Source organism: Benincasa hispida, chromosome 8, assembly GCF_009727055.1.
Source record: "Benincasa hispida cultivar B227 chromosome 8, ASM972705v1, whole genome shotgun sequence".
NCBI lineage: Eukaryota > Viridiplantae > Streptophyta > Magnoliopsida > Cucurbitales > Cucurbitaceae > Benincasa > Benincasa hispida.
This window is the reverse complement of record NC_052356.1, coordinates 36,138,319-36,154,997: the sequence shown is the minus strand read 5'-3', so window position 1 is coordinate 36,154,997 and position 16,679 is coordinate 36,138,319. Positions and strand designations below refer to the sequence as shown.

The following is a 16,679-nucleotide window of genomic DNA, read 5'->3' as shown; positions in this document are numbered from 1 at the left end:
CATTTATATCATTACATCAACATGTTCCACATGTATGCCAACCACATACATGTTTAAATTACATAAAATAACATCGGATAATAGTTTATTGCATTGAGTTAATGCAATATAAATGTCAAATAAAATAACATCTTATTTTAAATAATTCATATATAAATTTACAAACCACAAGAACCACGAGAGTTAGGGCATTAATGCCAACACGATATATGTTAGTGATTAAGAGGTATGTCATTCGAACCTCGTCCCTAATTGTATTTAGGAAAACAAAAAAAATAAATAAGAAGATTTATGCTTCTCATCTGAAGGAATAGCAAACATATTTTTAGAGTTCATGATATTTGAAAATTATCTTTGGAGTAGAAATTGGTTAGAATTGTGGATAGAAATTGAGACGTGACATGAGTGTGCGTATGGCACCTGAAATAGTTAATAATATTTGGGTCCCAGTTTATGTTCCAGATCACACTACAAGAAAATTGACCTTTTTCGAAGGTCAAAACCTTCGAAAAAAAACACTTAATAGACATTCGATACATTTTTTTTCAAAGGTTACCTCAACCTTTGAAAAGTGTCGAAATAGATTCCTTTGAAAAATATTATTTTCCAAAGGTTGATTAACTTTCAAAAATTATTATTTTTCAAAGGTTATATATATTTGATAATTGTCAAATTATTTATCGATAATTATCTATTAGCAAGTAGTCTTTTTCGAAGGTTTTCATTATTTTAAAGGCTTATCATGTTATTTTCAAAAATTTTAAAATCTTCATAAAAACTTATTTATGAACATTGTATATCCTTCGAAAATTCTCTTACAAAACCTTTTAGCACATTTATTGACAAATCTCGAAAAGTAGTTTTTACTAATTCATATGCATGTAGTACCCTGAATTACAAAGTATAAGAATATAATAGAAAAAATAGACAATGATATGGATGGAAGTAAACTTATATGTCATAAAAGTATACCAAAAGGCTATCGAAATTCTATAACATCAAACTACAATTGATCAACTAGAAACAAATTTTTTATGCATCTTTGCCATCATTTTTTGAAATCTATCCTCAAAATAATTTTCTAATTCTCTTATTTGACGCCTAAGTGCTTCTACCTCAACCTTTCTTTGTTGTTCAGATTCTTTTCTTTGTCGTTCAGATTCTTAAAGTCGTTGTTCGGACTCATTAAGACGACGCTCAAGATCGCGTATAGTAGATGATGATCCAAACAACTCAGAAGGAGTAACACCTACTCCATAACCACGAACACGCCCGTGTTTCTCCAGTCCAAATACTCGTACGAAAATCTCATCCTCGTTCATGTCAAGTGTACCATCAATCACTTGAGAAGCATATGATTTAAGTTTCGACTACACAAATACAAATTCACATATTATAATTCAAAACTAACATATATAAATTCAAATGTTGACAACAAACAAACACATGTCTTTGTTTGAGAATCAAGATGTATTTTTACCTCGAGTGGGGAAGATGGAGATTCAAGAAGTATTTTTATTACATCTAACAACACCAAATTATTACTTTAAACTAATTTACAATTCAAAGAATAAAGGGAGATAATGAAAATAAAAGAAAAGTAAATAATGTATTTAAAAGTAGTTTAAATAATATAAGTATTCATCATAATTGTTCATTGTGTTTTTAGTTTAAAAAATTCAGAAACCTACTTGTTTAAAGGTATGTGCTCAATGGTCCACTAGTTGGTATTATTCCACACAAGTCATTGTTTGAGACATCCTTGAAACAAAGGAGACACAATCCATCATAAACCAATCACATGACATGACACAAAACATCAACTAGGGATGCATATCACCTAAATGAACTAATACACAACGGTGAAATTATACAAAGACTTACACAAGTTCAAGACTTGTAATTGCAATAAGTTCTCTCAAGATTGGTCCAGACTTGTAATTCCAGTAAGTTCTCTCGAGATTGATCCATTTAATAGGTTATCATTAAGCCGTCTGCAAAATCAAATAAGAGTTCAGACAAAAGATTGTGAAAAGAAAGGGTCATAGGAGAAAGCATTCATTCAAATTTTACTTCCATCCAGAGAAAAAGAGAAGAATATCTCATTACTTCCTCCCTGAAGAATTCTGTATAACTTAGACTCGTAAAGCAACTCAGAATGCTTCGTCTTGACATTTTCCTGCACATGAGAAAAGTAAAGCAAATTAGATTTATGTTTTACTAAGAACATGAACTGGCCATTTTATTCAATAGTTAATAAAATCTTAATATTAGGGACCAAGATAAACACTTTTTAAAATTTTCAAATATCAAAATGAACATTTTTAAAAGTACAGGGATCAAAATAAAACATAGCTCAATAAAGACTACAGTATTCAGCTCAATGAAGCATTACTAACACAATGAACAAATAACTATGCATCCAAAAACCCAACTAAACACACACACACAAAGAAAATGAAGACTACAGTATTAAGCTCAATGAAGCATTCTTTAGCCATGGCTTATAAAGAAAATGAAGACTACAGTATTCAGCTCAATGAAGCATTACTAACCCAATGAACAAATAACTATGCATCCAAAAACCCAACTAAACACACACACACAAAATCTATTTGCTTTAAAATTCTTTGCATTCACTATCCCTCCAAGTAGCATAACCAGAGAGGATCAACGTTCCACTCAACTAAACCAGGAAAATTTTGAGATATTAAAAAATGTTGGGTCAAAATCCATCTTCTAAGCCTCACACAACATCTTATCTTCCAACAAATCAAAAACACCTTTCAAAATAGAAGAAAGGTTGCAGAGTGCATTCTGGTTTGCATTACAACAAGCAAACCAAAGTAATCACTATTATAGTATAAGTCTTTGTTTAGTTAGGACTTCACTTAGTTCAAATCATTCAGTCAAGTTTGACATTATCCTATTCTTACATCCCCCCTAAATTGCAGAGTGACTCCTCCCCAACCCCTTCTTCCATAGGAATCTTCCATTTCTTGCTATGACATTCTTGCATCGGTTCAAATCAGTCAAACTAGAAGAAAGGTTGTAGAGTACATTCTGGTTTACATTACAGCAAGCAAACCAAAGTAATCCCTACTATAATACAAGTCTATGTTTAGTTAGGACTTCACTCTGTTCAAATCAGACAGTCAAATTTCACTTTATTCTACCCCCCAACCCCTTCTTCCATAAGAGTACCATTTCTCGCTACGACATTCTCACATTTCGATGGCTAATGTGAACTTGGATGCAGATTTATTTGATGAACAATGCCAACTATTTGGTTTATTTATGCTCATTTGAAGAATTAAAGAGCAAGTTAGTTGGAAGTCTTATGTTTAAATACCAAATTGAAAGGAAAAATAGGGTGAAGGTGAATAAACTACCTACGATTATAAGTTCAAATTTATCCATCTCGCCAATTAAAATCCAACCTCCCACATGAAGACAGGTGTTGAGAATATAACTAACAATTCTGTCCTAATCTATCATTTCCATCAACAAATTAATCAGTACAATTGTTTTCAATATAATGAACAATCCAAATAAAACTCCAACCTAAACTATGCTCCCTACTTCGTTGATGTGGATAAGTAGAAAAAACAGTAACAATCAGACATTTTTTCTGGCAGTTTGAAGACTTGTAGTGTGTATATATATATATACATATCAATGAGGGAGGATAAGGATGTTAGTGGGAGAAGATAATGGAAAACTAAGGTTATGAAGTGAAGAAAGGGAGAGATGAAGGGGAGGCAGGTATCATGTTGGTTGATGGAGAGTGTGAGTTGGTCAGTCAGTGGATGTCTACTTTCTCTTTTGACTTCTTCCCAATCATACCATCAATAGAATCAAATCAATGCAAAATATCTATGCATTTTATGTCCTATCAATTCACAAAAAGGTTTTGGATTCTTTTCATTTTCTACAGTTTGAGAGATTCAAGATTTACAAATTTAGTCTCATGGAATTCGAAGAGCGTTGAACCTAACTATTAACTCTCCAAGTAATTATAGAATTTAACCGATAACCCCTTACACTGATCAGTAATCCTTAAAAATAAAACAGACGCAGCAGAGTTGGATTCTAACCTCAATATATCAGATGTTAGGAACGTCCCAAAGGATTCTTTATTCTTTGTGATGCCTAAAGAGGGATTTTTAAATTCTGCAGAGATTGAAGAGCGAGCCCCGATTCAAATCCATATGATCAAAGAAACTAAGCAAGAATGTAAATTACCAGGTTCCCAAATTTCGACAGTAAAAATTTTGCTGTCGAACAATAGCATCATAGATTGATCGCTTTCTCAACAGTCATAGACGTCGAACTAGACAATTCAGATCATTGTCAGCTTTGCTTGTTTAGAAAAATGCATATCTCTACAGCTATTAAAGCCGAATAATTCATTCACGAACATTTGTCGAAAACTTGTATCCTTCCCATAATCTTCTCTTATTGCACACAAATCTGACGGAAATATTTCCTGAAAATCACACATAAAAACTGATAATAGAGCAAGTTATTTAAAAGAATTTCTAAATATTATCAAAGATGTCAAAAAACATTTATATCCAAGTTAGAATCGTAGTGTTGAAGTAAGATCGGAACAGAAAATAAGCGCATCTAAGCAAAGGAAGAGAGAGAGTAGGCGGAGCTAGAATCATAGTGTTGAATTAAGATTGGAACACTTACGAATTTAATTGCAACCTTTTCATTCGTCTGTATATTAGTACTTGCAGATGGAATTGAAGCATTAAAATCTAGTTGTTGTAATAGAGGAGCATAATGAGAAGCTGGAATGGAGAAAAACCAGACGAACCAAGATAGATCTCCCCGAATGAGCCGCTACCGATCTTCCGGCAAAGGCGAAACTTATTGCCGATGTGAGGTTCCATCCGGGAAGGAAAAAGAAGAAAGAGAAGCGTAGAAATGGAAGATTATTAGGGGAAGTTGAACATGGAATCGAGGGAATTGAGGGCGAAGAATTCAAAATTCAGCACCATGTGACGGTGAGAAGAGGAATCGGAGGTTCTCGATTAAAAAAGATATGAAAGAAAGCGAGAAATTGCAATTAGAGATCTAGGGTAGGGCAAGACATGAATTTTGGTTATCATTTCGAATAAAAATAAATAAATATCACTTGCGGATAGCCTATCGTTTAGCTACCGCACCCATCGTTTAGCGCTGACGCTTTATCGTCTAACGCATCCGCCTATCGCTTAACGTCATCGCCCAGCGACTGTTTCTATCGCCCAACGCCCATCACTTAGTATTCCGCCTATCGTGTAGTGCGTCTGCTCATCGTTTAGCACAACACGGCTATCGTCTAGCGCTATCATCCAGCTTCTACGCTTATCGTCTAGCACTTTCATTGATCGTGCAGTACTTTACCTATCGTATAGCCCGATCGTCTAACGCGTCACTCCTCATCGTTTAACGTCGTGCACATCTTCACAATCATCTAACGCATCCGCCTATCGCTTAACGTCATTGCCCAACACCTGCATCTATCACCCAACGCCCATCACTTAGTATTTCGTCTATCGTGTAGCGCGTCTGCTCATCGTTTAGCACAACACGACTATCGTCTAGCGCTATCGTCGAGCTTCTACGCTTATCGTCTAGCACCTTTCACTGATCGTGCAGTACTTTGCCTATCATATAGCCCGATCGTCTAGCGCGTCACTCCTCATCGTTTAACATCGCGCGCATCTTCACGATCGTCTAACGCATCCGTCATTGCCCAACGCCTGCATCTATCACCCAACGCCCATCGTGTAGCGCGTCTGCTCATCGTTTAGCGCAGTACGGCTATCGTCTAGTGCTATCGTCGAGCTTCTACGCTTATCGTCTACTACCTTTCATTGATCGTGCAGTACTTTGCCTATCGTATAGCTCGATCTTCTAGCACGTCACTCCTCATCGTTTAACGCCGCACGCATCTTCACGATCGTTTAATGTATCCGCCTATTGCTTAATGTCATCCCCCAGCGCCTATGTCTATCGCCCAATGCCTATCGCTTAGTATTCTGCCTATCGTGTAGCGCGTTTGATCATCGTTTAGCGCAGCACAGCTATCGTCTAGTGCTATTGTCCAGCTTCTACGCTTATCGTCTAGCGCTTTCACTGATCGTGCAGTACTTTGCCTATCATATAGCCCGATCGTCTAGCGCGTCACTCCTCATCGTTTAACACCGCGCGCATCTTCACGATCGTCTAACGCATCTTCACGATCCTAACCTTTCTCAAAGATTTTTATTAACCTTCAATAAAATGTGCATATTTTTCAAATGATTTATCAAAGTCTCCGATAAATATATGTCTTTCTTAAAGGTTTTTATTACCCTTCGATAAAAACTACATATTTGTCAAAGGTTTTTCAAAATCTCCAATAAATATATATCTTTTTCAAAGGTTTTTATTAACCTTCGATAAAAAGCATATATTTCTCAAAGGTTTTTTCAATACCTTCAATAAATGTATATCTTTCTCAAAGGTTTTTATTAACCTTCAATAAAACGTGCATATTTTTCAAAGGACTTATCAATGCCTCCAATAAATGTATGTCTTTCTCAAATGTTTTTATTACCCTTTGATAAAAACTACATATTTCTCAAAGGTTTTTTCAAAACCTCCAATAAATATATATTTTTTTCAAACATTTTTATTAACCTTTAATAAAAAGTACATTTTCTCAAAGATTTTTCCAATACCTTCAATAGTTTTTATTATCCTTCAATAAAAGGTGCATATTTTTCGAAAGACTTATCGAAACCTCCAATAAATGTATGTATTTCTCAAAGGTTTTTATTACCCTTCGATAAAAACTACATATTTCTAAAAGGTTTTTTCAAATCCTCCAATAAATATATATCTTTTTCAAATGTTTTTATTAACCTTCAATAAAAAGTACATATTTTTCAAAGGTTTTTCCAATACCTTCAATAAATGTATATCTTTCTCAAAGGTTTTTTATAGCCTCCGATAAAAGATTGTCGAAATAGCTCAATTTTCTTGTAGTGTCACTAACAAAAGCACATACCATTTTGTTTTTTGTTTTTATTTTTTAAAATTATGTCTATGAACACTACTTCCACCTCTAAATTTCTTCATTTGTTAGGTTTAAAAAACCAAGCCAAATTTTAAGAACTAAAAAAAGTAGCTTTAAAAAAGTTGCTTTTGTTTTTAGAATTTGACTAAGAATTTAACCATTGTACTTAAGAATAATGCAAATTATTATAAGAAATGTGGATGAAATAGACTAAATTTAAAAAAAAAAAAATGATTACCAAATAGGACCAAATTTTTTAGATTTCTTTTTCTTTTGTAGTTTAGCCATATCGGAAGAGAAGCAAGTAAAAGTTTAAATACTATTTTATGTTATTATACTTTTAATTTCGATTAATTTAGTCCATATACTTTTAAATTAAAACATTTATTTTTTGCCCTACACTCCTGTTTTTATCCATCTTAATTAAGAATCATATTGTAGAGATTCATGTCAGACTATATTAGACAATGAAAAAGAATTTTTTTTTTTTTTTGAGTTCGAGCTAAAAATTTGAAAATGTGTTATTAAAATAAAAATCAATTGAATACAAAATTGAGCTACTATTTTTATTTATTTATTTGGATAAAACATATATCTAAAACTTATAGATGAAACTTACCATTCAAGACACAGATAGGATTACAACAAAAAACCGAAAAACTGAAAATCAAACCAATCTAAAACGATCTAATAGTTTGGTTTGATTTTTAATATAAAATTGGACATCTTAGTTTGTATTTGGAGAAAACCAAAAAGTAGGTTCGGATGGATTTTTTATTAGAAAAATCAATCAAACCAAACTAATACAGTGATATATATATATATATATACCCTTAAAAATAAACTATCATTTAGTATTTTAATATTATGGTTCATGTATATTTTTTAATTTAGAAAAGTGTAAAACAAAAAAAGTCAAATGTCAATTTATGAAAAAAAAAATAGACCCAATTTTAATTTTAAATCAGTAAAAAGAACCTATTCAAAATAAAGTGGTAATAAAAATAAAAATTAGAAGAGAAAAAGAAAAATGTCAAAAATCAAGAATCAAATCGATAATAAACTGTTTTAAATAAAATCAATCAAATGATTTTATTTTTTATTAGATATTGGTTTGGCTCTCTTTTTTATAAAATTGATTAATTTGATTTTACCTTTGATTGATCTCAGAATCGATAAAATCCAACCGGCTATAACCCGAGAATATGATATATGAATTTAGTAAGGCAATAGAATTTGGGAAAGGAATTATCCAAAATCCAAGGTCATCTATCTACACGCTACACAGCCGCATCTTATCAATCTACGCGATGTGGAATACCGGAAGTTGTCCTGAAATTTCCCTTCCAAATTCAACGCGGCCCCAAAACAAAGTCCAAAACTCCCAAATTTGACGTCATTCCTCAGTCCACACATTGGATTATATATATTTCGATGTGCCCATTTACTCTGGTTTTGCTAATCCCATTTCCTCGTCTTCCCTTTTAAACCCACTTGTCTTTCCCTTTCTTTATCGCACCCATTTCCATTTCCTTCTGAATTTCTCGTTCCATTCGATTCCATTCGATTCGATTCGATTCTTTGCAAGTTTTCAAATGGGAAAGCGTGGATTGTTCGATCTCGAGAGGCATTTTGCATTCTATGGGGCTTATCACAGCAACCCAACTAATATTTTCATCCATATTCTCTTCGTCTGGCCAATCTTCTTCACTGCGCTCATGCTTTTCTATTACACCCCTTCCTTCTACTCTTTTCCCAAATGCCCATGTGGCTTCAATACTGGCCTCGTTTTGAATTTTGGGTTCTTGTTTGCTTTGCTTTATGCTGTTTTCTATGTACTTTTTGACAAGAGAGCTGGATCTTTGGCCGCTTTTATGTGTTTTCTCTGCTGGGTTGGAGCGAGTGTTTTCGCTTTTAAACTTGGATGGACTCTTACTTGGAAGGTAAACCTTAAACGCTAAACCCCCCCTTTTTGTTTGTTTTCTTCTTTGTCAAATAGGCCTAGCAATTTAATACTTCACTCTTCTTTAAATAATCCTATTGGGTTGTCTGCTTTCTGCTTCAATTCAATTATTCGAACCATTTATGAAACCCTGTTCTCTGTAGTTGTATTTAATTTCTTATGGGGACGAGACTTGGTTTTGATCTGATGTATGAAGGGTTGGCCATGGTGTTGACTAAGCTTCTATTGACTTTATGGTTGTGTTAGACTATAATTTATTTCTCTTGGTACACTAGGATGGATTTCGTTTTCGTCGAGGAAAGCTTATTTTAGCATAACAATAATGACATTTCGATCCTTTTCCAATCTAATAAAGAAGAAAGAATTTTGTTTGAGCATCTTCTGACTTTATGGTTGTCGAGAATTTACTGCTCGTATTTATTATTTGTTCCTTTTTGTTGTTTTCTGCACCAAAAATAGGCTGTTCATGCTGAAATTGAGAAATAAGTTTTCTCTTTCGATCCTTTGCCTATATAAGATAGAAGAAAAGAATTATTGCTCTGTGTTGAGTTCTTCTTCTTCTTCTTTACAGATTTGTCAAAGTTTTGCTGGCTAACCATTTGATCTTGAAAAATTTTAAGTGAACTATGAACACAGATCTAAGACCTTATTTGGGCTTGTTTCTTCTTCTTTCTTCATTTTATAAAGATTGTGCTGGCAATTCACTTGGTCTTAGTGAAACTAACTATGAATAGATATCACACCACTTGTTTAGGCATGCTTGTAAGTGATTTTAAAATGGTTAAAACAACTTTTATCACGTACAAAAGCTTTCTTAAAATATGCTTTTAACAATTCAGAATCAATTTTGATGGTGTGGAAATTGTGTTTAAAAGTGTAAAAGCAAATATCAAATTGATTTTGAATGATTAAAGATATGTTCGGAGTGGTTTTGAACATGACAAAAGTGAGTTTAACATTTTCAAAACCACTCCCATGACTTGCACTCTAAGTTAAAATTACTTTTGTCATGTCCAAAATCCTCGTTTAAACATGCTTTCAATAATTCTAAATCAATTTCGTGGTTTGAAAATTAAATTGATTCTCAGTGATTAAAGGCATGTTTGGAGTAGTTTTTAACATGGCAAAAGTGAGGTTAACTGATTCAAAACCACTATGACATGCACTCTATTTTTGTGATTTCACATTTATCAGTTGCTCCACTGACAATTGTTAAAGATTTTTCATTGTTCTAGCAACAATTGAATTGACAGCACCTTTCAATTTGTTTATTAAACTCGTGTAACTTCTGTCTTTATTATCAACACAGTTTTCTTGCTATGCTGCTTAGATGGTGGCTTCTGGTTTCAAAGTTAAAGCAAGGCTAGTTAGGTTTGGTTTAATAACACTTTAATTTAGCAGATGTCTTTGTTTGATTGATTTATATTGCGTTGATCTTCTCAGAAGTTAGAAACTTGGCTACTAATATCATTTTTTGAGGGGATGTACAGCATCTTAATATAATTGTACTAGGCTAAACTTGATAGACATCAATCTGGAAGAGATTTTTATCCTCTATCTGAAATGCTTTTTTGAGAATTATCTCAAAGTCTTGTGCTGATATTTGGGATGGGAAAGCTTGCAGCTTTTGAATGTTGGACCAGCTTGGAGATTCCTTTTAGATAATCTAATCTAAGGCCACCTTTTGACAAAAAGTCTCCACCAGTACTAATATGATCGACATTGTTTCCTTTTCTTTTTACAATATCATAGTAACTTGACAGCCTCCGACATTTTTCGCGTTTGTTCAAGTACTCCTTGGCATAACTGTGACCCGGTCGTTCCGTCTGTAAAATTTTGAGTACTACTTTGCAAATTATAACTTGTATCAAACTTAAAGGATCTACAAGATATGATCAATTCATTGCAAAATCTATAATCTCTAGCATATAAAGCTAAAGCCAGTTATTTTGTCATTTGATAATATCAGGTAGTGTTGGCAGCACAGTTGTTCTGCTGGACAAGTCAGTTTATTGGCCATGGGGTGTTTGAGGTAACTAGTTAGTTAAATATCTTAAACATTAACTTGTTTTTCAACCTCAATTCCTCAATGATGTTGGATTTTGATTTCGTTTGGTAGAAACGAGCACCCGCTCTCATCGACAACCTTGCTCAAGCTTTCCTAATGGCTCCATTCTTTGTTGTGTTGGAGGTTATTTTTTCTCAAACCCCTCCTTGTACTTGTACTCTTCTTGGTTTAACAATGAAACATTTGAAAATGTTACTAATTCATGAACTATTTGCACAGATTCTTCATGCTTTATTCAAATATGAACCGTATAGCGGTTTTCATGCGAACGTTAAAGCGAGGATAGAATCCGAGAAGAAAGTTTGGCAAGACAAGAAAGAAAAAAAAAGCTCGTAGCTTGAAACCCCTTTTTTAGTTGTATGACAGAGAACGTATAAATACGCATGTCGATGTGTATCCAATACAATGTTAAGTGTCTGATTTTGATTTGATTTGTGTGGAATTGTCTAATTGAAAGCTTCAAATGTGTTTTGAAAATTTCAGCAAATAGAATTTGTATACTGTTTGTATTTGAATAAGATTAGAATGCTCCTCTTTCCATCTCATAATCCAAATCTGGGGATTGGTTTCACATTCTTCTGTTTATATGGGGAAAAACGGTGCCGTACAAGTATGGGAATATTTATTTTTGTGCATTCATTATTTTAGTTATGGATATTTTTGCTAATTAGGTTATTGTTTTACATTATTATTTAACATCTCTTTTATAATCATTTTATCCTTAAAAAGCAGGTAGTTTTGTCCTAGTGTATTTTTGTTTATTAGCATTGGCTTGGTCAATAGTTGAATTTTGTCTTTTTGTTGAATATTAATTTAAATTATTAATTAGCAATAGTTAACTTAAGTATTAAATTTCTATCGAATTTGACTTTTTCTTTACCTGTGCATACTATGACATTGACGTAAGGGTTAAATCAATATTTTTATTATCTCATTAAAATTCGATAATATATAGAATAACTATTTAGACTTATTTAAAAGTGTAAATTATTTATTTTTGAAAATTTGTAGACCTTGTCTAATAATAATATATTGTAACAATAAGATTATATTTTGACACGAAGGAAGTGCATGTGGTATAATGACATGAGAATGGATGATTTATTTCACTATGATAACAAGTTGATAGATCTCATATTAAATCCATAATTAAATTATTAACAAGAGAGCGAGTAGAATTTCTTAAAAAAAATCCTCCCAATATATAAGTGACTCATAAGATGTTTATATATATATATATATATATATATATTGGTTCAATAATATTTTAGCGGAGGATTTGAATGTTTGAACTCTTAGTTGAGATTGTATATGTGTGTTTTGATGTTCAATATTCTTACCTTTATCAACCATAGTTTTTTCCATAATTTTTCATGTCTACTTTTATGACAAATCCTCCATTTAATTTAAATTGATCTCTATTGTGAATACAAAATGAGTTGTTTGGAGGTTCAGCTTCCTATATTTATATATGTAAAAACATATGTATTGATTTTAATTTTTGTTCTTATGGGGATTAAATATAAGTTTTAATATATCATAACTTTCAAATAGCTCCCAAAATTTTGAATAGTCAACTTTAATATACATGTGTCATTTTCATTTTTTTTTCTTTTTAAATAAACATGTACTAAATTTACATCATTTTAATTTATAATGATTCGTACTTTTAATAAAATTTGTAACTTATAATGACTATATGGTCCTAAATTAAGTCATTATATTCTCAAATTTATTGCAATTTAATCCTCATATTTTTAAAACCGTAATAGTTTAGTTCTTATCTTGATATTGGTTACAGTTTTTATTACTTAACGACTTAATTTAGGACCATATCACTATAAAATTAAAATTAAAATATTAAATTGTTACTTTCATGTACATCCACGAATCAAAATTACTTTTTTAAGTTAAGTATTTATTTATTTAAGAGAAATTAAGTATCTCGCTCCTCTCTCCCGCCACTAAAAATTTAATAATGACTCGAAGTAAAAATGTCTTAAATATTGGATTATGTTGAGTCGTTGAGGTTGATAATACCATACTCACTAAATAGTTGGACACAATGGTGGATTAAGTTGATGACTAAACTTGTAATTTAATGTATTTGGGATGGGTCTGCATGCCACCTTTTGTGTCGAGGGAAATAGGAAAGTCAGTTAAGCAGCATATTATTTTATGGAGCTTTACTTCACTCCATGTTTCTCATTCTCCTCCTCTTTTCCTCCTATACCCTCAACTTCTCCACCTTTCTTCTTTCTCCATCTTTTTTCTCTTTTTCTTTTTTCACTTTCATCCATTTCTTTCTTCTCTCTTCTCTCTCTATAATCTCTCTATTTTTGTTTTCTTCTGTAAGGAGCTCTGAACCCACCACATAACTTCAATCAACTTGGAATTGAATGACCCATCATTTTCTCTCCCTCTTAAATCCTCACAACCCATATAATTCTTCTTCCATTGGACTATAACTTTCTTCACCAAACATTTTTCAGACAAATATATGGAACAAAACATGACAGCCCCTGTTCTTGAAGAATCCCAGATTGTTTTGCCTCCTGGTTTTCGATTTCACCCAACTGATGAAGAACTTATTTCTCACTATCTCTGTAAGAAAGTGGTCGACGCCAATTTCTCTTGCAAGCCCATTGGAGAGGTCGATCTCAACAAGTCTGAGCCTTGGGATTTGCCCTGTAAGATCTCTATTTTTTTCATACCCTTTTTTTTTTCCCATTCTTTCTCTGAAATTATCTAATTTTGTTGGTTTTTGATTTATGGGGTACTTCAGGGAAAGCGAAAATGGGGGAAAGGGAATGGTACTTTTTCTGTTTAAGGGACAGAAAGTATCCTACTGGATTGAGAACAAACAGAGCCACTGAATCAGGGTATTGGAAAGCCACTGGGAAAGATAAAGAGATTTACAGAGGAAAAACTCTTGTGGGTATGAAGAAGACTCTTGTTTTCTATGGTGGAAGAGCCCCAAAAGGTGAAAAATCCAATTGGGTTATGCATGAATTCAGATTAGAAGGGAAATCCTCTGCCATTAACCTCCCTAATACTGCAAAGGTACAAACTTTTTCACAAATTTTCCCCTCCCTATGAATCTTTTGAAGTTACGGAGCTCTCTGTTTTTTGCAGAATGAATGGGTGATTTCGAGGGTGTTTCAGAAGAGCTGTGGAGGGAAAAAAGTTCACATTTCTGGGTTAGTTAAATTGGGTTCTTGTTCTTCTGCTCTGCCGCCATTGAAGGATTCTTCTTCTTCATCATCTTCATTCCAGATCAAACCAGTTTCTGAATTGGCTCACGTGCCCTGCTTCTCCAACACCATGGATTCTACTCAAAGAACCCTACCCAAAATCAATGATCGTTCTTTCAATTTCTCTTCCTTTTTCCCCACAATTTTCCCAAGAAACACGCAGCCCATTTCATTACACAATCCCCAATCCATCTCTTTCCCTTTAAATTTGCAGTTCCAAAACATGGCTCGAACAGAGGGGGAAGGAAGAATCAGTGTCTCCCAAGAAACCGGGCTAACTACTGATGTAAACAATGAAATCTCTTCTGTTGTTTCGAATCTCGAAATGGGTCGATTACCATTTGAAAATCAACACAATCCTTCTGCTTCGACTGTGCCATTGAACCCCCATATTGTGTGGAATTACTGAAGAAATTAAAAAATGGAACTCTGTTTCAATAGATGCATTATGTGTAAATGGGTTTTCCCTTTTTTTTTTTTTTCTTTGGAGTTCGTTTTGTTGCTGTGAAAGTGAGGTTGAAGCCGTACTTTAATGGCGTTTCGTAGCCATTGAAGATGTTATGTTGAGACTTTGTAAGAAATGAATATCAATATGATATGATAAGGATAATTGATGGTCTCTATCTCCATCATTTTTTTCTTTTTTACAATCAAACAAAAGTATGTGACCATTCGCTTTCATATTCAGATCTTTACATGATAATTGTGTAAAGTAATTAGTGCATTTGGAATGATTATGATTCAGTTTGAGTTTGATTAAGTTCAGTTAAAACCTTTGATGTTTATGTTGTTGTAATGACACGTTGAATTGAGTTAGATTGATTTTAAGTGTTATTTCCATTTGAATTTCTTGACATCTTAATAACAATACATACTTTAATTATAATTGAGAATATATGCTTTAATCCATTGAATTGCAATAAATTCGACTCTTTTATTTTTCACTTTCTATTACTTGTTTTTTAAAACCATTCTATATTATTGTTATCAACCTTTTATGGTTTTTTTAAACAAACTTAGTAGATGTAATTTATTAGGAAGATATAGTTAACATGTTACAAATTAGGATTTTTGTTAGGTAAAAAATATCTCTTCAAACATGTTTAATTGAAGTTAAGTTTATAAGAGGCTAGACTATAAGTTTTAATCTTTTAAGAAAAGTTTTTTGAGTGGAAAAAAATTACATTCTAATTTATTGTTAGTATAATTCGATAAATTCTTGAAACCTTGAAGATGTAAACTACAAGTCAAGTATATGTGGTTGCGTAACTCTAGCTCATTTACGTGGCTTTGTGGTTGTGATAAAATCGATGGGAGGATCAAATCAACTGCGTTAGAGACGTGCACAAAGAAATTAAATGCCCTGGAGTGGTATTCTCACAAACTTACTTTGATGCTTAAATCATTATGAACCTAAAATGTTCTTAGGATTAACAAATTATTTTTCATGTAATTGCATGTGAGGTGAGTCTCACTATCTACAGAGAATTAGAATCAACTTTTGGAATGAGCTTAACAAAGTACCTAAATCCACAAGTAATGTGATATTCAACGTGTTTTTCATTGAATTTTCTCATACTCACAACGGTGTTTTCTCTCGTATTAGCTAAAGTTAACATAACAATCAAGATTCTAGTCTAAGGTGTTGAGTCTTACTCTTGTCAATCATATCCATACGTCACATAATTTACCTATCACAAGGAGTATTTTTATTATAATAAACTACATATATATAATCTTATGTATTTGATATATGCTTTTTCAGTTTACAAACAAGAGATAAAGAGGGTGGCTCTACACTTGGATTTCATTGTTCTATGGTAATGAATTTGGTCAATCAAAGTCTCTTTAGTTATATAACACATTTAATTCTTAAAAAATGTAGAGAGAACTTATTTAATTCCTGAAAATTAATAATAATCAAAACCCTTAGAGCATACAAGAAAGTAATATGAAGGGGTTGAGTTACATTTGGAATTTCCCCAAAAAGAAATAGAGAAAAAGAAAAAAAGAAAAAAGAAATTAGAAATAGAAATATTCTCAAGAAGCACCCAACAATTAATGACACGTCCGTTCGTAGAGGGTAAAACGGCGGCCACGGTTTAACGGCGCTGATTTACCTTCTAGAAAGTATATCGGGTCGGGTCGTTGATAGCATCGCATTTGCCCATTGTTAAGGGCGTATTGGAACTTGCCACGTGGCAATATTCTTGAACAGCTGTCTGACAAAGTCAATATCACTTTTACCAAACCTTTTGTTAAAATAAAAAAAATTATGGGGAAAAATTCTTTTTTGATTGCTAAGTTTTTTTTTTTTAGTTTCTATTTGTCCCTATA

The 16,679-nt window shown here is 32.7% G+C and overlaps 2 protein-coding genes and 1 long non-coding RNA gene across 4 annotated transcripts; 2 read left to right on the top strand and 1 right to left on the bottom strand.

Annotated features, from left to right (window-relative positions):
* Window positions 1-944: 944 nt before the first annotated feature.
* Window positions 945-5,077, bottom strand: LOC120083830. Of its 2 annotated transcripts, XR_005483547.1 has the most exons (6): window positions 4,699-5,077; window positions 4,246-4,489; window positions 4,098-4,173; window positions 2,110-2,179; window positions 1,885-1,994; window positions 945-1,370 (listed from the first exon to the last, which is right to left on the bottom strand). It is a non-coding gene; the product is annotated as an uncharacterized LOC120083830 (long non-coding RNA). The 2 variants fall into 2 exon arrangements; XR_005483546.1 differs by having other exon boundaries at window positions 4,098-4,489.
* Window positions 5,078-8,376: 3,299 nt separating this feature from the next.
* LOC120083682 (2-hydroxy-palmitic acid dioxygenase MPO1-like) lies at window positions 8,377-11,659 on the top strand. The gene is made up of 4 exons (XM_039039522.1): window positions 8,377-9,000; window positions 10,990-11,052; window positions 11,140-11,211; window positions 11,308-11,659. The coding sequence occupies exons 1-4, from the start codon at window positions 8,653-8,655 to the stop codon at window positions 11,422-11,424; spliced, it is 600 nt and encodes a 199-aa protein (XP_038895450.1). The 5' UTR covers window positions 8,377-8,652; the 3' UTR covers window positions 11,425-11,659.
* A 1,578-nt stretch (window positions 11,660-13,237) lies between these two features.
* On the top strand, window positions 13,238-14,971 carry LOC120082585 (NAC domain-containing protein 100-like). The gene is made up of 3 exons (XM_039037824.1): window positions 13,238-13,778; window positions 13,874-14,151; window positions 14,224-14,971. The coding sequence occupies exons 1-3, from the start codon at window positions 13,589-13,591 to the stop codon at window positions 14,749-14,751; spliced, it is 996 nt and encodes a 331-aa protein (XP_038893752.1). The 5' UTR covers window positions 13,238-13,588; the 3' UTR covers window positions 14,752-14,971.
* The last annotated feature ends 1,708 nt before the right edge of the window (window positions 14,972-16,679 follow it).

Excerpts from the sequence above, each read along its gene's own strand:
- LOC120083682 (XM_039039522.1), top strand. The coding sequence starts at position 8,653 with ATGGGAAAGCGTGGATTGTTCGATCTCGAGAGGCATTTTGCATTCTAT. Across the intron at positions 9,001-10,989 it reads GATGGACTCTTACTTGGAAG|GTAGTGTTGGCAGCACAGTT; the intron begins GTAAACCTTAAA and ends TGATAATATCAG. Across the intron at positions 11,212-11,307 it reads CATTCTTTGTTGTGTTGGAG|ATTCTTCATGCTTTATTCAA; the intron begins GTTATTTTTTCT and ends CTATTTGCACAG.
- LOC120082585 (XM_039037824.1), top strand. The coding sequence starts at position 13,589 with ATGGAACAAAACATGACAGCCCCTGTTCTTGAAGAATCCCAGATTGTT. Across the intron at positions 13,779-13,873 it reads TGAGCCTTGGGATTTGCCCT|GGAAAGCGAAAATGGGGGAA; the intron begins GTAAGATCTCTA and ends GGGGTACTTCAG. Across the intron at positions 14,152-14,223 it reads ACCTCCCTAATACTGCAAAG|AATGAATGGGTGATTTCGAG; the intron begins GTACAAACTTTT and ends TGTTTTTTGCAG.